The sequence below is a fragment of the Zonotrichia leucophrys genome, chromosome 4, assembly GCF_028769735.1.
Source record: "Zonotrichia leucophrys gambelii isolate GWCS_2022_RI chromosome 4, RI_Zleu_2.0, whole genome shotgun sequence".
Classification (NCBI taxonomy): domain Eukaryota; kingdom Metazoa; phylum Chordata; class Aves; order Passeriformes; family Passerellidae; genus Zonotrichia; species Zonotrichia leucophrys.
The window spans coordinates 23415452-23438013 of NC_088173.1; the positions used below are offsets into that span (position 1 = coordinate 23415452).

The following is a 22562-nucleotide window of genomic DNA, read 5'->3' on the forward strand; positions in this document are numbered from 1 at the left end:
GCAGATCCTACAGTTATTCCATTATTTGCAAAGGAAGATCATTCTACCAGGAGAGACTTCATGGTCAGCACAGATGTTTGTCATGATCCACCTAAGGCAGCCCCTGGCACAGTTTGGTTACTCCTGCAAACCCAAGGGCTCCCATGTGTAAATTTCATTGCTTCTCACAAATTTTAAAAGTCCAGCTTGGGGCTCAAAAAAGGCAACTTCTGACCATTTGCTACATCAACAGAACTCATTTACCCTCACAGGAATACATTTCATCCCAAGATTGCAATTCTCACTTGCTTTGCTTGTATTTAATAATTGTTACCAGTGCAACTGTATTAGCAAACAACACCTCTGCAAGGTCCTAAAATAAGCAAATCCTCAAACACAATTTTTCCCCATAAGCCTTTTTAAGAAGGGCACTTAGCTCCATCTGCTGGATTTAGACAATTTCTCTTTGATGCTGAAGACCACACAACAGAAATGGATTGCTTTTCACTTGTTATACATCTTGTATGTCTAAAACAGAAATCCAAACTGCTGCTAAGTAAATACCTCCCCAAGTGCTTTAAAGGCATCACTCTTCCCTGAAGGTCTATTAATACATCTCATTAATGCCCTTAGGAGCAGCGACACCCATCCTTGGCACACCTGTCTCCAACTTAAAAGTAATTTCTTGTATTTTGCCCTGTTTGCTATGCCAATTATAAACACAGAGACCAGGGGTCACTGAAGCTAGGATGTCCAACCAGATTTAATTAACTATTTCAAACACCTAAGCAAAAATCTCTGGAGGGAAAAAAAAGCCTGACTAGTAAATATAAACATGATTTTTCAATCTGAACCTGTAACACCATAAAAACCCACCCACTAATAATACTGGTATGTCATGAGAAATTTTATAAATTGGTGTTTTGCAGCTGATGGGAAGCAAATTCTCCTGGTAAAGAAATACCCTTATTTAAAGAAAACATCTTACAATGATTTTAGAGGTTCCTAAATGTTTATTAGTCATTGTTTCTTCCCTTGGAATGCATTGTTTCAGCTCATCAAATACTTCTAATGGATAGCCAGAATGGGATAGAGATATGTAAAATTTCATTAAAATATATTTTTATAAAGCTATTTACAGTTATAAAATTTTAAATCATAAAAATATTGGGGGAAAAAAAGCATTAAAATATTTTTATCATCTGTCTGTGAATGACTAGAGTAACTAATATATGGCTTACCTGTGTCAATGAACCAATAAGAATTGCATCAATAAAACCTTTAAAAAACCTCAACCAAACAAAAAACCCAAAACAATATACCCAACAAACACTTCTATACCCTATTCTTTTTATAGGCCTTATTCTTACGTTATTTTTACAAGTATATTTTCTTTTATCTTAATGAAGCATGGCTAAATTTACACTGGAATAATTCAAAGCAGAGCAGGAACTGCATGCCTGCAGACTGAGCTCTCTGTGTACTTTGGTGGGATTTTGTTCATCTGAGTACAGGCACAAAATGTTTTTATGGCATTGTAGGTATTTCAGTGGAAAAAGAAAGCCATCTGAAACACTTTGGCTGTCAGTCGCCTACCTTTGGCTGTTTGTTACACTTTCTTTCCCCTGACCCACTCACCAGAGGAGACACTGACTTTTCTTACAGTCTCTCCTCCTGAACAAGATATACTGAAACAGCTATTTAGTACACAGAGAGCAAATCCAGGGGAAACAAACGTTTTCCTCTTCCTATACTATACAGAATTTTTAATGCAAAGCAATCAGAGATACATCTATTTTCCAAAAATAGGAGGGGATTTTTTTCTTTTTGCTTGTTTGTTTGGAGGTTATTTATTTTAATTAAAATAAAAATGAAAGTTGTGTGGTTTGTAACTACATTTCAGAAGTCCTTTGCTGCCCCCATGTGTTTCACGGGCAAAGTAACCCTTGAAGTCTACATACAAACCAAAACGGCTCCTCCAATCAGGATTACTTCTGTTTGAAAACAGCATAGTCTACACAAATAATAACCCAAAAATAGCTGAAAGTTTATGCCTTTTTTATATTAAAGCTAGGTTCGCTTGTTTAAAATTTAATGACTATCTATTAAAAACATGAAAAAATATTCAGCTTGAGATAATCATAATCCTGGAACAACAGATTTCAAGGGCAGCAGGCCAATTTAGAGAGTGTTGATCATGTTAGACTGATGGAAAATCCTAATTTTTTATGAAAACTATGTTTTAAAATAAAGCATAATTTCAACATCTTTCTGTTGTTTACATTAACTGGCAAAAGAAGTTCTTTCCTGTTCCATTCTTCTGCACCATAGAGAATAAAACCATGTGACTGCTGCATTAAGGCTGCTGTTCCTCCCACAGCCAGTACATCCAAAGCTATGGTGACCACAGCAAGCTGTCCTTTGACACTCCTGCCAGACCCTACACCCTGCACTTCCCACAAGGGCCTCAGTGCTCAGCCACAGTTTGATGGAATTTGCCTCAGAATTTGGCTGCTGAAATTCAAACCATCCTTGCAAAGGCTTCAACATTCAGTTCTTATGTCATCCTATTAATTCCCTATGCTGATCTCAGACCTCAATCTGTCAAGACAAATTTGTAATAAATTGGAATAACATCTCCAGCGCCAATCCTGGGTTTACAGCGATGAACCGTGTCAGAACAACCAATAAAATCTGCCCTTCTAACAAGCTCTTCCATACACTGGCTATAAGCCAGAAATAGCCTTCCCTGTAACAAAACCGGTGGCAGTTCAGCTAATTCCACGGGAGGAGGGCAGAGGCAAAGCTGGATTGTGATCCCACAGGTTTGTTCCCCAAGCACAGCGCTACCAGGTGTGCTACTGGCACCGCAGGACAAGACACCTGTGTTAACAAGAGGGTACGTGGGGAGAAAGCAGCAGAGAGAACTGAAACGTACAGCAGGTTTAACGCATACAAATATCCTATTTACAGGCACTGCATAAAAATGCTTGGTGATGGAAATTGACTAAGAGGGCGCTATTAAGTCGTAGCGGCCTAATGGAGCTTTTAAACGCTGAACACTGACCTGCCTATCCAAGTACCAGCATGACCAGTCTCTGAGGAAAGTCATGGTTTCTCTCCGTGTGTTCTTTCAGCACCAGCTCTCTCACTGGGACGGAGGGGCTGCGGGCACCGGGCAGCTCTGCACTGCCCGCCCGTGCCTTCCCTTGCTAAAGCCTGTATCCCGCATTGCTGCTGCTTCCCTCTCCTGCTGGCAGCCCAGCTTGCAGGTACCAAGCAGGACCTGACTCAGGTACCAGCCTCTCGGAGAAGGTTTTTATAACCTGGCAAATACCTGAACGCTCAGCATCCCTTCTCCCCTCCCTGGCAGCCCTGCGCGCCAGCCCATCTCCCACATGGGAAACACGGCTGCAAGCACGGCTCTGCCCAGGCGCTGCTGAGCGCTCTCGAGCACAGCTCGGAATGGGCGCCATCCCCCCGAGCCGCCAGCAGAAGGATCCGCAGCAGCGCTCCCAGCCCCGAGCGGCGGTGCGGGACCGGCGGTGCGGGGCGGGCGCTCCTCCATGCCCCGCCCGGGCCCGCCCCGCCCGCCGGCCCCGCGGGAAGCGGCAGCGGGGACAGCCTCCGGCCGCGGGCTGGGAAGGAAACCGGGCTCGGACCCTTTCCCGCTCGGAACCCGTCGGACCTCAGCCCCGCGGGCGGGGTGCGTGGCCGGGCCGGCCCCGCCATGGCGCGGCGGCCGATGGCGGTGCTGGCGCTGCTGCTGTGCCTGCTGCGGCCGGGCAGCGCCGCCCTCACGGGCACCCGGCTGCGGGATGGCGGCGGCCGGGAGCGAGGGGGAGCAGCGGCGGCTGCTCTGCGGGTAGGTGTCCCAGCCCGCGCTGGCCTCACCATCCGCGCTACGGGGCTGATGCGGGCTCTGCGGGGCTGGGGCGGGCTCTGCGGGGCTGGGGCAGGCCGGGGCGGGGGCAGGCAGAGCGCCCCTCCCGCAGGCCCGAACGCGGCCCCCGGTGCCGCTCCCGGTGCCACTCCCGCGGGTCACCGTCGGGCCGCCGGGGGAGGCCTCTGTGTCATTATGCTGTTCTTTGGGTTCGTGAAGTGATGGGGTTAACTCGTATCTGGAGACACTTTTGCATATCTCTCAACCACAAGGTTTGTTGTGCTGTCAAAGAAGGACATCAGATGAGTTTGACGCAACTTGTTCTGTTTTGTCTGTTTCATGTCAATTTTTTGCACCTAACAAATGCTTTTTTGGTATCTGTTGGAGTTGAAATTAGCGTAATGGCTTTCCTATTGCTAGGGATGCAGGATGAATTTGAGATTAACAGTTCTTGTTATCCAATTTCATGTTTACTGTTACTGACCTTTTTTTTTCTGCTCTTACAGTTTTGTCCCTGCTGCCAACTCAATAATGCCCACAATTATTTTTTGTATTCCTTCAGGAAAGTGCCAAAAGAATTAGATTATTGAATTCATTATCAAAAGGTAATACAACTGCTGTCTATGGAATAAATCAGTTTTCTCATCTGTTTCCTGAAGAGTTCAAAGGTATGTTTTCTGGTTTTCTAGTACCTTTTCTGTCATTTTTTAATTCTTTCCCAGAACCTTGTGTTTTTCACACTTACAGATTCTTCCTGTGCTGATAGTCAGCTAATTTACAATGGCTGATACCAAACTGTAAGTACTTCTGGAGGACACAACAATCCTCTTTGTGTTCTGTAGTCTTGCAAGGTTGAATTACCCACAGCCTGAATACGTTTTAGTATTCAGGCAGTTCTGGTTTTCTTTCTTTCTTCTCGCTGCTCTTTAAAGCTTTCTTCAATTACAACAGAAGAAAGGAAGATACACAAAGTTCTTCCTTTTTGAAAAAGGAAGATACAGAAGGTTCTGCAGTAAGTTCATATTCCCTACCCCAGCACAAAGTTGACCACAGTCCAAACAAAGCTTGGAGGTCCATGGCTGCATAATGACAGCTGGAGCTTTCACGAGCAACATGATATACTTGATTTTCTTTTTTCTGGAAAACTCTATAAAACTTCCCTTCTTGCTGTTCATGTCTGTTGTTACATTTTCTATTCATCAGAGGATTTAACATCTTGCTTTAATTTTAAATAACTAAACAATATTTTTTAGTGAAAACCCAGCAACTTTAAGGTGTTTCAGAATTCTTACTTTATTCTCCTCTTATTTTCACCTTGTACATGACTAAAACAAAGTATTTTTTAAGTTAGTAAAATGTTTTGGAAATTTTCAAGTAAAAATTTTTTTTATGGAGTGGTTATGGTTATTGTTCAACTTCAGACCCACATTCCCTGCAGAGAGTATTTCTGTTCTTTCTGAAACTGTAGAAATACATTCATTCTGGAACATAATGATTGTTCTAAAATACATGAATTTTCTATGGATTTTAGAATGAGATACAATCTCATGGTTGCAACTGTAGATCAAAGTTACCTCTGAGTTCTAGTAAAGTAGTTGTTAGGGGGATTTTTTTTTTTGTTCATAGATTTAAATATGTTTATATTCTGTGTTTAGCTATTTACTTGAGAAGCATGCCTCACAAACTTCCCAGATACATAAAAGTGCCAAAGGGGAAGGAAAAGCCTCTGCCAAAGAAGTTTGACTGGAGGGACAAGAAAGTCATTGCAGAAGTGAGAAATCAGCAGACAGTAAGTCCTGGTGTTTTCCCTTCCTGGCTCTCAGCAGTGGGCTGTGGAGCACAGGGAAGGTTTTGCAGGGACCAGCTCTGCCTGGAGGCTCCTTGCAGCACTGGCACAAGAGTGGCCAGCTGAACAGACACAAAGTCATGTAGCATTTTATGTAGAGAAGTATTGGCTTAAAAGAATGAGGTTTAGGAGTTGTGCATTTAAAAACTGTAATATTCTTTTTGATCTAGTTAAGTGAATCTCCAAATATTTTGCATCATGTGTGTTTTGTATTTTTCTGAAGGAATCAAGTTCAGTACTTGGTCTCATCCCACCTGGAGAGGTGTAGATCCTTTCCTGTTGTTTTCCTCCCATGACTGAATCCTCTTGGCTGGTCAACACCCACATCCTTACCAGTGAATTCCTCAGAGGATGCTTTCATGATTGGAAAGTGACCAGACCCCACACAATTACAGTTTATCCCAGAGTGGTTATGGTCCCTGTTAAGAAACAAGCTGCTCAGTCCCCAGTGTCTCCTTTCCATGCTTCATGTAGCACATTGTGAAGAATAAATTCTGCTGTTTATTTTAAATGTCACTGTTCAAAGAGCCTGAAATTGCAGTATAGATTGTTATTGTCTAAGATTTTTTTCTATTATGCTTAATTTCACTTTACCATTTCTTAAACTCTAATCTGCTTGTACAAAATTCTAGAAAAACTTACTAATGTGGTTAAAAACTGATTTCACTTTTTTTTTGGAAAATAGATATCTCACAGTAAAAGCATCCTCAGACCTATCATCAGAACAAAAATTCATGAGGAAAGAGTCTTTAAAAAAACACCCATAATGCATTTCTAGCATTCAGAGAGCAATATAGGGAGGGAAACAGTTCAGCATTTTAAACTGATGATAACATTTCTTTTTAATTGCCTTAAAAGCAGAATTCAAGGATGATGTATTAAATGAAGAGCATTGGAAGACTCTTGCCTCTTTTTTTCATACCAGGCTTCGAAACCAAAGCTGACTTCTGCTTTCTCTGCCATTTCCCTTTTGTCTCTCTCAGTGTGGAGGCTGCTGGGCTTTCAGCGTGGTGGGTGGCATAGAGTCTGCCTATGCAATTAAAAGAAACACCCTGGAAGAGCTCAGTGTGCAGCAAGTTATTGACTGCTCATACAATAACTACGGCTGCGGCGGGGGATCCACCGTTAGCGCTTTGAGCTGGCTGAACCAGGTTTGAAACTCTTTGTAAATATCCCAAAAGGCTTCATCAGCTTCTCTATTAGCATTCCTATTTATTGGAAAAATACTGATGGGGAAGGTGAAATGTGCATGGAGTTTTTTTAGTCATATATGTGTGTACATATATGCATACACATATGTGCTTGTGTATATGTATATAAGCTTATTTATGTAGTTTGGAACCAGGAGAGAATTAGTTCAAGCAGAATTCAAATTTGATTGAAATTTTATGGTCTATATATGTTCTCGTGAACGTAACAAATCAGTCCACAGGGGCTGAAAATAATGTTCCTGAATTAATTTGCAGGCATACAGTACCAGTGTAGACAGAGCCACCTATGCATATGGCATTTTGTGGATTTAAAGCCCCAGCATCTGGGGAAAAGAAGGAATCCTGACATTTTCTGCTTTAAATTTCAGTAGTTTCCCTTGCAAACACTGTAAAATTATGTACAAGTGTATGTGGAAAACCTCAGAATAAAATGAACTGCATTTACCTTTGTTTCCCTTGAAGACCAGGACATTGAAAATGCATTCAAAGTTTCTACTTCAATTGTTGCTAAAATATTTCATTTCATTAAAAGTTCAAAATGTGTGTTAATAACATGGGTACACAGAAACATTTTAATATCTTTAAAATAAAAATACACTCTCAGATTGAATTACAAAAATATGAAAAGAGTTCTTTCTTTTTTTGGATTAAAAAACCTCAGACTTTAAGAAAGCATAATTCTACCCCTATAGAGTAATATACCCATGGCTAATAACAGCCTAGATAACTTGTATAAGTTTGAATATCAAGAACAACAGAGGATACTCACCTTTTATTCCTCTGAAAGAACATTCCGTCTTGGCTGCAGAGGAACCACAAATGAGTTAGGCAGAAGAAGTCACTGTCATAAATATGCTGTACTCCAGAAGACATGAAAAGCATGAAAGGCTGATGCATATGTCATGTATTAGCATGAGAATTACATGCTAAGAACAGAATTGGACTTTACAGTATTTTATATAACTTTTTGGGATGTTTTCCTTCTTTAACCATCCCAAGGAGAATATAATTTTGTATGTGGAAGTCATTTGAGGAGAATTAATAGTTCATGAATGAACATCTGTGTCTTGAAATTGACAGAATTGCTTATGAGGATAGTTTAAACCAGAGATGCCTTTTAAATTTAGTTTCTTATTTAAAGATTTCTGAATCCCTGCTGAAGCTCAGTGAACAAGGAAACTAGAGCTAGTAAATAGTTATTTCACAGTGTGACATTCTTACTTCTAATCTTGCCCAGTACACACTGAATTTTGAGTGGGTTATGTGGTCATTCTCCATATGTTTTGAGGTGCATAGAAGAAAAGTCAAATGCATTAATTTCTTGCTCCATTACCTTCTTGCAGACCAAAGTAAAACTCGTGAGAGATTCAGAGTACACTTTCAAAGCCCAGACAGGACTGTGCCATTATTTTGAGCGCTCAGATTTTGGAGTTTCAATAACAGGATTTGCTGCGTATGACTTCAGGTAGCTTTTATTCATTCTTTTCTTTCACTGTCCTTTTCCTTCTGCGAACAGCAGTCATGGAGTTAGGTGGAGTGAACAGTGCATTGACCAGGCAAAGGATGTGATGTTGATTGCATCAGTTCTGTAGCTGTGTGCTGGAGAAGGATTAATGCATAACATCTTTGAGAGTTAAGGCTTGCCACAATGAATCCACTCAACACTGCCATCATTAAGCCTGTTCAAATGAGAAGGCTTGAAATTGGGTCTTTTAAATTGGCTATAAACTGGAACATAGTCAGTTACAGTTTTTAATGTATGAACATTACGCTGCTTTTGTCAGAAACAGTAAATCCTACCAATAGTAAGTGGAATTTATTGAAAAAAATAGGAAGCATTCAACTACTTCAGTAATTGTGCATTTACATATCTACCCACATCCTCTCCAGCCCATGACTTTAGAAAGTGTTGCCAGATGAACTCTGTAAAAACTTCAGCTTTTTAGGTTTCTGTGTGAATAAACTTCATTTCTATTTTTTATCAGTATAGTACAACTACTGAATAAAGACGAGAAGTATTATTCTGACTAGGAATTGTGTTACTTCTAGCTATAAGTAACCAAAACCAGTCATGTCTTTGCCAGTCTGTATTTGCCAAATTTAGCTAATGAACATATTTTTAGTGATGAAAATTTCCTGCTCCAGATAAATACAACTGTGTGAGCGTGCTAATGATAAATGTCTGATAGTGGAAATGTCCTGTGTTTTGATATGTTTGAGACACATACTTTAGTGTATTATTAGGTAAAGAAGTACTTCTGTAGGTTTAAAAAGCAATGGGAAATTCTAATACAGACTAATGGTTTGTTCAAACCTTGTTTTGATTGAGAAGAGTGATGTACAAAAAGTATGAAGTGCTCTCCACTGCCACTGGCTTGACCTAGAAACCTTCTGCTATTTAATAGTGTTATGTGTTTGGATCTACACCCATCCCATAGTTTGTGTGTCCTGTATTTGTATCACTGTGTTGTAGTATATGAAATATATAATTACTGGTGTGTGATATGTAGAACTTGGAGGAAAGAGTTTAATTATTTGACTTTTAAACTATTCTTAACAAGTGGATTACAATCACTCTAATCACTTTAGTGTGCTAACTTAAGTAACTTGGTGTTTTTACTCACTTCTTTTGCAGTGGTCAAGAGGAGGAAATGATGAGGGTGCTTGTCAGCTGGGGCCCTTTGGCAGTGACAGTCGATGCCATTAGCTGGCAGGATTATCTCGGTGGAATCATACAATATCACTGCTCCAGTGGAAGAGCAAACCATGCTGTTCTTATCACTGGTTTTGACAGAACAGGTGCGTTTCCACCAGCTGAACTTCAGCACAGTAGGTTTCTTTGACTTGCAACTTGTCTTTTGTGGGATAAGTGCTTAAAATCCAGAAGTCGGTTTTCTGTTGGAAGCTCTTGGGTTTGATGTCACTTCAGTCCTGGAAGTTCTGTGATGATCACATCATCTTCACATCAGCCAGAAGAAAAACTCTTTTTGTCATTTCTTTTTCAGTTCTGTAGGACTTTATCCTTGTAAAGCCAAGACCATGGCTGTATGTGTCTTTATGCTAGAAGAGCCCATATCCAGTCTTCCCATACCAGAATATTAGCTCTGTTATCTATGTGAACAGCAGTAGGTTTCACTGGCCTGTATCATCCATCCATCAGAAGCTGTGAGATTCTGAAATGCTAATTAACTCTGTGGCGTGTTAGGAGGCTAAAACTTCCCAACTCTCATGTTGTCTCTTGTTCATGAAATGTCTCTTCCAGGTAGCATTCCTTACTGGATTGTACAGAACTCTTGGGGGCCAACGTGGGGAATAGATGGCTACGTTCGTGTTAAGATGGGCGGCAATGTCTGTGGTAAGTCTGGCAAAAAGTAAGTGCTAAAGGCCATGGGCTGGGATATATTTTCCAATAGCTATAAAAATTAATTATCACCCTAATATAATATATATAATAAAAATATAATGGGATCCTCAGAGAGGCAGTACAATCATTGCTATGCTTTAAAAGAGGTTAAATGAGTCCAGATGGAAAAATAAATGAAGTGGTTGCTAGTTCAACCAAGGCATGTAGTTGAATGATTGAAAAGGACCATGTAAAGGCAAAGCTGTATAAGATAAAACAAATAGTCAAAGTACTCTTGTCCCTTACCATGAAGAGGTAATGGCACTGTAAAATATCCAGTCATGTGTGATCCTTGTAGGTGAGTGCCATCGCTGTAGTCCCTGTAGGTAAAACAGCTGCTGTCCTTGTCTGGTGGGTGCCAGTATCTCTGGGCTCAGTTTAACAAACAAATATGAAAAACTGATCTACCTGGGAATTGTGTACCCTGCTTGTGGCTTTTCTTGTAGGACAGAGATATATCCTTTCAGTGCTAGTTCGATCTCCTGCCCCATTGTTGTTTGCATGAATTTTTTCTTTGTATTTGAGGGATTCCTGTAGCATTAAATACCCAGTTTCTGCTGGACATGGAGGTAAGGCAAGTCAAGCTCTGGTTTATCATCAGATTGCTGAGCCAAATTGGTGGGATGGTTCCACTAGATAAGAAGTGTTGTGTATCTGTGGTAATTTTATGTGTTAGAGTAACCCATTGGCTTTCCCTTCCATGTGTGTTTCACAGTAGCTCTCAATCATTGCAGGAGGTGTTGGATTACCTAAATCTTCTACACATAAAGAATAGACAATATTCAGTTTGCCTGCACTTAGTAAAGATCAGAGCAATGTATCCAATCATAGCTTTCTCATGTTACTGAATCTTTGTTCTTACTGTTGTTGTATAAATAGTTTGGAAAGAGAAATTTAGAAGTAGTGATACAGCAAATCAATTATAGACATGGCAGGGAGAACAGATGTGTTATTTGCAAAAAGCAGGATCTTTCACATTTTCTGTAGTGTACCACACAAGAACAATCCAGCAAAGACAGTAGTTCCTCCTTTTCCCACAGAGATGTTGTCTTCTGATTTAGAGGTGCTCTGAAGCCACCAGGATATAAAATTTTGAACCATAAAAGCAGAGGAAGGAGGAGATTAGGTTTCAATTATACACAGTGCCAGGAGACGAAGAAAAAAAGGGTTGCAGATGATTCCCTGGATTTCTACTGTTCTGGCTTGGAGGGGAGAGGGCATTATATGAACATGACTTTTGGGAAGTCTCCACCTCAGTATTTATTAAAACCAAATTTTATGTCATTTCTAGGTATTGCAGATACAGTCTCAGCAGTATTTGTTTGACATCCCTGTGAGCCTCTACAACTGGTCAAAGACCACAAGTATCATGATGACAGACACTGTATATGAAGGTGGAATTCAAAAAGCCATTTTCAAATATAAGAATAGCTGTAAGGGCAATTCCTGCAACTCCTAGCTGAAGTTTTTAAAAATGTTTTTATTTTGAATTTGTGTTGAATGCCAAATTTCTCATGGATTAAGAAGACTGATTTGCAGAGTGCACAAAGAGAAGCTACAAAGATGGACTGAAGCCTCAAATGGAAGCTTTATCCAGGTGTTGAATACTACTCCATAGAAAAATCTTAAAAGGAAAGAAATGATGACAAATAAGAAGGAATTTGAATCAAAAAATCAATACTATAAGAGTATATTTGAAATCATTTGAGTATAAGAAGAATCATGAGTAACAGTTTAGAAAGTCAGCAATTACAGAATATATCCAATAGAGTGAGTGTTAAATTTCCCTTATTAATTGAATTCAGACGTGCAACTTGCTGGTAATAAAAAGGTGTTCCAGCTTTGCTGAGCTGTGAAACTGCAGCTGTGGGCAAATGTAACTAGAACTCACAATGAAACATGTAATTCTAAAATGCTCTGAATTTTTCACTTCAAATGCTTTACCTGTATCTTTTAAGAAGGCCTACCATGAAAAGTATTAAAGCAATTCTGTAATTTTTTGCACTCAATTATTGTACCATGTTTTTAGATTACTTTTTTATAACTTTTATGACAAGTGCAACAAATGTTTATAATTGTATATTGTTAAGTGATGCTGGTTTATTCCTTCTAATTGCTAATATTTTAAATGAAAGAAGACCAAGTGTGATGTTTCTTTACTTCAGGTTTTGCTACTTACTGAATTTACTTGGCTGAAAACTTCGGTTTTAAAAAATGTGAAGTCTTCTGTACTCTTGAGTGTTGTGTAGTCTGGCCTTCCCTGAGTGGCTTACAAACAAAGATAACACTCTTTCATAACTGGAAAACAAAGTCTCTAATGGGCACAGATAGCAGTAATGTAGTCACAGCAATATGAAACACAGATGTGCCTCCAGTGTTTTTGAGGTGCTACTGACAGGTGTAAGTACCTGAAGTACTGTGGTAGAGGGAACTTAGCAGAAATTCCAGCCTACAGTGTTTGTGTCTTTCCAAAGGGAGCACTTAAAAAGACAAAAGTCCATTTTATAAGATGGCAGTGCTTTATCAGTATTCTATAGCCAAAGTTGCCTTTTATTGTATACCACTTTGAATAAAAATCACTTTAAATGCCTGTCATACTCTTGTTTGAACTTTATAGTTTGCTTTAAAAGGAGACTTAACAAAAGATGAGCTTTAATACTGCTTTATTTGGAATGCAAAGTAAGTTCTTATATCTGCTATTTTTAACAGTATTTCTGTGTAAGGGATTTACATTCACATGTAAAGAGATAGCAGCATGATCCTTGATATATTATAAGTTCGGGATGGTTTGGTTTCTGTAGATTCAAGACTTACTTTTTTGAATCTAGCTTTGGAAACTTTTTAACTCAAAAGTCCTTTTGAAATTGCACCAGAGCTCAGAAATGAATATTCTTCTGAAGGTGATGAGATTGATTATATCCTTAAGTAGTCATAAATTAGCGGCAGCCATTAGGCAAACAAGCAAATACAAAAATATGTACAAATAAGTCATGATCATAATAACTGCATGTACTTTTCTCCCTTTCTCTAGGTGCAGGCTTTAAAAAGCCAGCCAAGAGTTAAATTTGCCCTGAGTTGAATTGGGGTATCATTTTACTCTTAACACAGGCTATCTCAATACAGATTTATTTTTTCTACAAGCAATTAATTTCTTCCACAGGACAATTGTACTATTCACAAAGCTGTCATACATAAATACATATTTACACACCCGCAATCTTGGTGGGAATGGCTGGGAGCACCACTGAAGGTGAAAGTCAGGAGGTTGTTTACAGCAACATCCTAGAAAGGCAGGTTAGTCAGAGTCATCACTGCTGAAGTAGGAGCTGTCACAGTATTCTGCTGTGTAAAGGAATTTATGAATGCTTGGGTTCATCTTTGGTATCCAGTGTCTTGGCACTAGAAATGTTGAAAGATTGAACAAATCCACAAACACCTTGTATCTGTCACTGAAAAAGACAATTAGAACAATACTTCCATCAGCATAGAAGGCCATAATTTCTATATCCTCAGTAATCATTCCTTCTCATGCAAATAACAAGATTCCTTGCACCAACCCTCCAGAATATTGCAGAGCAAGAATCCAGTCCTGACTTCCTAGGGCATAGAAGATTAGGCTTAATAGGGATCTATAGCAACATCTTTCTTCTGAAAATGCAGAGTCCATAGGGTGTGATCTCTAGCAGAATTTATCTAGGAACAATAATGTTAACCTGGCATTAAGGTGGAGTGGGAGAGCTTTCTAAGAAGGACCATGGGCATTCAATCTTCAACATCAGTCTAACATCTGCTTTCTGCTCTGCCCTCTGTTCCATTGGTTGTGATAGCAGTTGCTCACAGCTCTACATGGTGGTTCACAGCTCTTTGAGAGCAAACCTCAAAGAAGATCCTCTTTTAAGGAGGTTGTGCAATTAGAGGTCATGCTAGGGAATAAAGAAACTGTCATACAGTAGCTGGGGCTCACTTCCAGCCTGTGTCACCTCCTTAACTTGGGCTAGCTGGCACACCAGCTGAACAATGCAGGGTTCATATTATTGCTATCACTGTAACACTTTGAGAATTACCGATGGCATGAGTGATCAAAAGGGAATTTTTTGCCTTAGAAGGCTTGGAATTTATATATCACTGATAAATAAATGTACAACAACCAAGGGGAGATGTGCTGGAGTCCCAGAAGAGAGTCAGCAGCCCTCTGGCCTCCAGTGAGCCATCTGAATTATGTCTCCCAGCATTAGAGTGTTTATGAGCTGCATTGTTGCAGGTGCAGGGGAAGCACGTTATTTGTACCTCACTGTGGAACGCAAGTAGTGGTAGCCTGATGAGCCTCCAGTGCCAGCCTTGCCACCAATCATTCTGTGCACCAGGCAGACATGGTTATCTAAATGATACAACAGGAGAAAATAGCACATGTTCAGTATTTAAATAAAATACAGGGTCACATTTATTGAAGGTCATTCAGAGATCTTTACAGGGATACAGAACTCTTAGGTGTTCAGCAATGCAGGAGTTAATTCTGCCATTCTTAAGTCAATTATATAAAATTATTGTTAATTCAGAATGAACACACTAACTATTACACATTACTATGCTCTGTGAATACAGAATTACACATTCACTTATGTATAGATATGGAAGGAGGCAGAAGGAATGTTTGCATATAAAGACATGATGTTGTGACTTTTTGGGATACATTGAAAAATAGATACTTGTCCCTAGATAAGATAGTACACTTAAAGCAGGTCAGAGAAGTGATAGCTATACCTATGTACCTAATGATCACAGAAGCATCTCTTTATCTTCCCTCTTGGCTGAAGTACAAACAAAAAGAGTCATTCCTAATGCATGAACTCCAAAGCTCAATTCTAAGACTAGGTGTAACTCAGAGACAGGACAATTTATTTGCATCTAGAAGAGGGAGTGTCACAGTCAAAAAAGTCAGACTTACATCTCCATTTAGTCATGAGCACATCGAGATCCATAAGGGAGGTAAGAAGCTGAAATGGAACCTGGAAACGAGGCTCTTCCCTTGGAAAATGAAAGAGAGGACAGTGAGACCTCTCAGCATAAGCTTTATTTTTCAAAGTTGCATTTCACCAGTGCTTAGTGACTTAAAGCTTGCTTTTCCTAAATTGGTACTGGAATATCACCAGATATTTTAACAAAAGCTTCTGCTGTGTATGTCTTCATCTGCCCCTTTATTTTTGAACTTGGAAATGGACTCCAGATCTTTTTAGGACAGGTAGAACAAGGCATTTACTAGTTACAATCTGAGAAGCAGCACCTGGTCAAGCTGCCCAGAGGGGATGTGCAACCTCCCATCCTTGAAGATATTCAGAACTCATCAGGACATGGCCCTGAGCAGCCTGGTCTGACCTTTGAGCTGCATCTGACTAATCAGTGTTCCTGTGGAGGGCTGAAATAGATTCCTTCCCACAGCCCATTCCAGCCTAACTAAGCCTGTGCTGCTGTTCTTAACCTTCCCCTCTCCTCCTGCCAGTCACCATCAAAGACACAACATCACCTGTAGAAGTAGATCATCAAGGCCCCCTTCAGTGCTTTGTAGGACAGTCGCCTCTCCCCTGCAAAATACAAGTGTCCTCAGTTGGCTGCTCATTCTCCTGCAACTTCAATGCTACAACAAGCATTTATAAATAACGTGTAAAACATACAAAGTACATATTCACATATGGTAATAAAATCTACCTTTACTGAGCAGATGTTCATGGCGTTTTTCATCAAACAATGAAAGTAATATGTCTCTCTGCTTTTGAAATTCAGACAGTAAGTCATCTTTTTCTTCTGATTCTGCTTTGGCCTTTGGTATTTAAAACAAAGACAAGCTTTAGAATTCAACAGGGAAAATTAAGCACTTGAATGACTCATTTTGCAATTTTTATTTAAATAAATACTCTGAAGTTTGAATCTTAGATGTAAGAACTGTATTTTCAAATAAGATACATGAGTCACTGTCCTTTGAAAAGTGCAATTACCAAGAAATGTACAATTAAATAGATTCCAACACAACCCAGATAAATGAATATTCAAACAAACTGGCAATTTATTGCACTTTTTGGTCTAGAGGCCTTTAAAAGTTAATCATAATTTGTTTGAAGTCTGATTTATTTGTTTTCAAGGCGAAAAAGTTACATCTCTACAGAGCAGGGGCCAAGAAAATTGTAAATAAAAAGTTTAGATAAGTTAGAAAGACAAACAGATATTCTCAGGAAGTTGATAAATTTTTTTTCATTAAAAATGAAAATATTAAAAAATGTTATTTAAAGCTGCAGGTCTTGAAATCATCAGGGATTTTCTGATGCTTATTTGCCATTGCAATTCAAATGATCACATAGCAGCAAATTGCCATATACAGTTAAACAGAAATGGGCTCTTAATGGGACATTCCATATCCACAGCTCAGGAGCCCAAACTTCATATTCACTTTATATTGTAGATGCAAGTACTAATTAATGGTGAAGTTGTAGTTTCAGTAAAATCAAATTCAGCCCTTCCATTGATACTAATCCATCCCTTTTGCAATCCTGATCATCCATGTACCTCATGCTTTAAATCATCTTAGACATCAAATTAAAAAATATTCCTATTTCCTGAAGAATTTGCATTTTTTTTCTGCTTCTTGCAGAAAAAGACTGATGAGGATTAAGTGAAGTGAGTGAGAAACTTTGAATAAGCCAAAAGTTAAATTTATGTCACAATATCATTTTGCCAGATGTCTTTGCCTATTGTTAGTTCAAGAGTAAACTATATACCTGTATCAAGGCAAATTCCTCTTCTAGGCCTTTTAAAACATTCTCTTCAAATTGTCCCCAGAAGTCAAATTCTTCTGAGTCAAGTCCCGGAGTTCTTTCCAGCCATGCCTTTAATAATAATAGCAGTAGTGGTAGTAATGATAATATATTCAAACAATAGCAATGCAACTGCATTATCCTAGAATTACAAGTTATAGCAACATAAATTCTACTGCTACAATTCTGGTTTAGCAATAAGCACTTCTACAGTATCCTGCAGAAGTGCTTAGTGCTAAATTCAGCATGTCCATGTGGATGATTTACACCTGCCATACCATAATGGTGCCATACCAGCCCCCTCAGGTTCCAGGTTGCATGGACAATGTTGGAAGACAGAAGCTGTCTCATATTCATCTTTAAAGCAAACTACAGAAAAACAAACCTTATTCCACATGTGTATAAGAGAAGAGTAATGATAAGTCTCAGAAGGAAGACAGAGCCATCTATTGTTTTTAACCTCTCTAACAGCCATCACTAACAGTGGGACTATTTTTAAAATTTTCCTCCCAAAAGGGCTTATAGTCACAAAAAGCAATGCAAGTGAAACAGTGCATCTACATTCTTATCCCACACTTCCACAATGCTATTTACCAGTTTAACAGCCAGAATTTTCAGATGAAAGCAAGATGCTGTGAAAAACCAGTTGGTTTACTAACAATTAACTCTCTTTCATGCCAAATTTGTCAAGAATCCAAAACACAATTGACAGAGAATTTGCCAACATGCTTGTTTCTCTTAAGGTAGGAGAATTTGTCTCTGACACTAATGAAGGACATTCTTGGGAGATAGGGAAAATGAGGCAAGGTCCAAGACAGACATTGTTACCTCCACAAGTTGCAGTAGTGTTGGTTCTTGCTCTGATTGAAGCAGCAGTTCATGATCCTGTCCCTTGAAGTTATCACGGTAATGCCTTCTGTTATAAGGCACTCTCAGGCTTTGGGGAACTCCAATCTTGTTCTCCAGCAAGCGAAACTGCAGGCTCTGAAACCCTGAGGCTGGGCTTAGGTAGTACCTTTGGGAAAAGAAGAAAAGATACAAAAATACAGGGTGTTATTTTACAATGGTGGATTTTTCTTGTTCTCTAAAAATCCCCCATATTTCACATCTGAAGAATATCAAATAGCTATCTGAGGACTTTTTTATATGACTGCACTTAGGAAAAGGAAAAAAAAAACCAAGCAATTTTAATGCAAATACAGTGCAATTATAATCTCATTTTCTAGTTCTGTATTGTTTGTGCATACACAGGTAGTGCAAACGTAAACCGTGTGAATTTGTGCTTTAAAAGGGCAGCTTTGTGCATGTGATATATAGGAGGCAATGTCAGTGAATAGAATTTCCTTTCCAAATAGGCTAAGCAGCTGCAGCCCAAAAAGCTATTACAAAAATTGTCACAGCAACAACATGCCATTTTAAATAGTCTTGATACACAATGTAATTCCTATATATTATTATGTATAATAGTCCATACATGCAATATATATATGCAATATTGTATATTGCCTTATTCTATAAAGTAGAATAATGCTCAAAAGAACTCTGGTGGAGTTTTTTTTTGAAGGATTCATTAATGGGAATCTTAAGAGTTAAGTCATCTGACCATGCTGAAAAACAATTACTTATATAAGCAACCTGAAATCCCACATTGCTAGATAATTGTAATGCATTTTGAATTGTGAGTACAAGATTTGACAGTGACACATCATTGATTTAATCTTATGTTTACTTATCAAATGAGTATGTGGCTGAAAAGCTGAAGAAGGTATGGATCAAAATGGATGATTAGCCCATGGATTTCCCCTGCTGTAGGGTAATGCTCAATTCAAACAAGTGAAGAAAATTCATAGTTTCCTGCTCTTTTCAATACGGAACATTAAAAGATAGAAGGGAAAGGCTGCCAAAATACAAAAGTGAATGGGATGATGGATGGTACTGAGGTCACAAGGCAGGCAGATATGCACAAGTGACACAAGCAGGAGAAGAATAGGGAAGGGAGACTATGGATGAAGCTGTAACACGTGGCAGTGTGGTGATAGGGCCTAGATGTAGAGAGGGAACAGAACGAAATGTGAGAGGTGAGATAAGCCAAAGGATCCAGAGAAAGCCTGAGCAGAAGGCAGAAGAGGTACAACCACCCAGCCCAGCAATGCACTGAGCTGCTACTGGGCAGCAGAAGTTATTGGGGAAAAGGACAAGGGGCAGCAATGCTTCCTTCAGCCTCCAGCACTGCAGACCCAAGGCAGCACCATGCAAACCAAGACAGCTGAAATACCTGTTTGATAATCTAGAGAGAGTGCATGTCTCTCCCCCAGGCTCTTCTATGATTTGCCATGGAGCAAGTCTTCAATCTGCAGTGCCAAGTTTCAACTAAATTGCTATCAGAACCGTGAGTTATTTCTCTTGTTTCTGCTGTTTTAACTTTTGACCCTGAAACCAGTCAGCAGCACCCTGCACAAAAGAGTCAACAATTCACTTGTACTTCTTTCCAGAACATGCTGGACTCACAGTCATGGTCAATTTCATAACTGACCCTTGCACTTTAATGTCATGTTTGCCTCTCCAAGGTGAGCTCTCAGCCTGCTGACGGACACCAGCACACATGCAAAATTCACAATCCGTTCTAAGGGTGGGAATTACCAGCTCCTGGATTGCTGTGGAGGAATAGTAAGTCTTTACCTGAAATCAAAGAAGTCTAATGCAGTCATAGTTTCCAAAACTGAGAACTGTTCCACAAGTAATTTCAGAATCAGTGAAATTCTGTTCATTCGAGTAATAACCTTCAGCATGTTTCTCTCATCTCTTACCTGTATAAAAAAAAATAAAGATCATAGCCAGAATGGTGTTTGGTCTACATCCTACATAGCTGTTTCATGTCTTTTCACTGTTGTACATCACTGTAGTTCCCAAGTCCTTCCCATATGAAATACATAGAGGCAGAATCTCATATGGAGCGGAGCATTCTGGTTTTAACTTAAAACTGAAACTAAGTTTCAAAGATTGAAATCTATTTTTTTCTGACTGATGCTACATTATAGGTAGGCCTATCATACAGGGTTTTCTTTATTTTTCTTTTCTATGCTTTTGACTAAAATAGAAGTCAAAGAAATTAAATTATAAAAATAAATTATAATTTCAAATATCTGCAATATTGGAAATTATAATTATTATATTATTTATAATATATAATATATAATTATATAAAATGTAATTATATATATTATATAATATATAATAATGTAATAGAATATATAATTATTATATTATTGTAATAATTTATTTTTATAATAATATTGTAACTTAATATTCTATATATGAAAATTATATACTTTCTGTTATAATTACTTCTAGAATAATTTCTATTTTTGCTCCATTCTGCAAGCCATAAGGCAGTTAAAGAAATTACTTAGAACTTGAGAAGCTAAATAATCTGAAAGCTACATCAGGAGAGCACATCTAAAACATGTTCATCAGAAATGTGCATTAGCAAGCAGAGAAGAAGAGAAAAGACTCCATCTGGTGGGAAATAGATAATATTAAATGGAAAGCACAGAAGTTCTTTTTTTCACTAAATTAAACACTCTGCCTGCAGAGTAGTCTGCTAAAATTCTGTTCAGTTTCAACGGGATTAAACTTCTCTCTGAAATCTGGGCATGCAACCAGGAAATATCAAACTACAAAAAATGGCAGATGATATTTATTTCCCTAATTGCTTGGCTGTGTATTTGACCTTAACATTGACATTTCAATTTCTGATCACAAGTAAGGCTTCATTTTTCAAAAAAAAATATTCTTCTTAAGAACTGGTTATGGTAAGTTACAATTTGATAAAATATTAAACTAAAACACCAATGAAATTAGGAATATAGTGGACAACAGAGAACATTTTCATTGGACCTTGAAAAGAAAATTCCTTCTTTCAATCTGGTCTAGTTTCAAATCTTCTGCTAAGACACATGCTAAAGACATACTCAAGGTATTTCTCAAACTGCATGCTGTCAGATTTTTCTGTGGATGTAGTATCAATTCAAGAGTTTTCCTTTCTTACCCACTGTTATAATGTTTTCTTAGCTTTGGACAAATGTGAAGAGTTGCTTATATTTGTAATTTTCAGAAATTCTTGCACAGTATTACACTGCTTTGGATTATTGCTTCTCTGTTGGATTTACTATTACACAGTCACAAAAATGAGTTCTCCTCACAGCAGATATTGCATGGAAGGAGACAGTATGTAAACTTCATAAACTGAACAAAGGCAGAAATTACTTTTCAACCTAAAAATACCTGTAAGCCTTCTGCTTTTTAGTTTTGCCTCTGAGCCTGCCTTTTCTGCAGTAGATATTTCCAACCTAAGTTTCTACAGTTACCAAGCACTAGCAAGAGAGTATGAGAGCGTTTTGGCCAATGAAATTGGCCCTGGAAGGTGATCTACACAAAAGGCATACTTCAGGAGGAAGTAAAATTTTGCTGACCAAAAATCTGTACTATCGGGATACAAGAGCCACTCAGCCAAATTTCATTTGGTCTTTTGATGCTGTTTCTAAAAGGAGCATATGCTGCTTTAGTAAACCTAAGTATATCAGACTGAGAGGCAGGAAGCAAGAGAAAATCAGGGCTGAATTTTCCCAAAATTCATATTTATTTTAACTTACATGACCATTTTGAAAGATCACTCGCACAGAGTCCATTTCCCACAAAATCTGCTTAAACCAAAGTTCATATGCTACAACAAGAAAGACAGTGTTAGCATCAACTTCAAGGTTACTTTTTCTTCTTATCACCAGGAAAAAAAATTTTTACATGTTGATTTGAAATTAGTAGCCTACATTGACACAGCCAGTGCAAAAGAAGATACACATAAATTTATTACTTGTTTCAGTACTCTGTCCTTTACCTGAAGCATTAGGCAAAATAATCTATAGTCGAGAATACTGACAAAGTTTTTTAAAATATGTTTTACACATCAGACATTTCATCTACAGATTGCTCATTACAAAAAGAGGAAAGAGAAAATCCAGATCTGATACTTCAATAGAATCTAACTCAACACCTGCTTACAAACTACATGTTTTCTGTCAGTAACAGAAAATATCATCATGCCAGGGTCTGAAAAAAAGGAAGATGTGAGCATTAGGGAGTACCTAACTGGTGTGCTGATTTCTAGACAGATTCTAGATGGCTAAAACTGGAATTTCAGAGAAGGCACAAGGCAACACCCAAAATTTGCCTACAATAACTTGCATAGCAGCCTGTTGCTTGGATGACCCCAAGGTTTTCACCACCTTAATTTCTGTAAAAACAGAACCATCCATATCTTGGTTTACCAAATCCAAAGGTTATACTTATGGCTTCACAAGCAAAGAGTTGATTACTGCCTTAGAATTTGTATATGAATACATGCACATATAAAAACAGATAAAACACAGATATATTGCTG

The 22562-nt window shown here is 38.6% G+C and overlaps 2 protein-coding genes across 8 annotated transcripts in view; one reads left to right on the forward strand and one right to left on the reverse strand.

Annotated features, from left to right (window-relative positions):
* Window positions 1-3514: 3514 nt before the first annotated feature.
* Window positions 3515-12912, forward strand: CTSO (cathepsin O). Its single transcript, XM_064710796.1, has 8 exons — window positions 3515-3844; window positions 4425-4530; window positions 5518-5651; window positions 6692-6859; window positions 8263-8384; window positions 9555-9718; window positions 10182-10274; window positions 11614-12912. The coding sequence occupies exons 1-8, from the start codon at window positions 3710-3712 to the stop codon at window positions 11646-11648; spliced, it is 957 nt and encodes a 318-aa protein (XP_064566866.1). The 5' UTR covers window positions 3515-3709; the 3' UTR covers window positions 11649-12912.
* Window positions 12910-22562, reverse strand: part of TDO2 (tryptophan 2,3-dioxygenase) — a 39895-nt gene continuing 30242 nt past the window's right edge. For 6 of the 7 annotated variants that reach the window (XM_064710793.1, XM_064710792.1, XM_064710791.1 and 3 more), the window contains 9 exons: window positions 21778-21848; window positions 19805-19932; window positions 17954-18140; window positions 17090-17197; window positions 16026-16137; window positions 15844-15901; window positions 15268-15347; window positions 14610-14700; window positions 12969-13771 (listed from right to left, as the gene is read on the reverse strand). In XM_064710793.1, the coding sequence (XP_064566863.1) occupies window positions 13618-13771; window positions 14610-14700; window positions 15268-15347; window positions 15844-15901; window positions 16026-16137; window positions 17090-17197; window positions 17954-18140; window positions 19805-19932; window positions 21778-21848 (989 nt within the window). In that variant the 3' untranslated portion in view covers window positions 12969-13617. Of the gene's footprint in view, window positions 13772-14609; window positions 14701-15267; window positions 15348-15843; window positions 15902-16025; window positions 16138-17089; window positions 17198-17953; window positions 18141-19804; window positions 19933-21777; window positions 21849-22562 lie in introns of all 7 variants that reach the window. The other variant, XM_064710789.1, reaches the window with a different exon arrangement.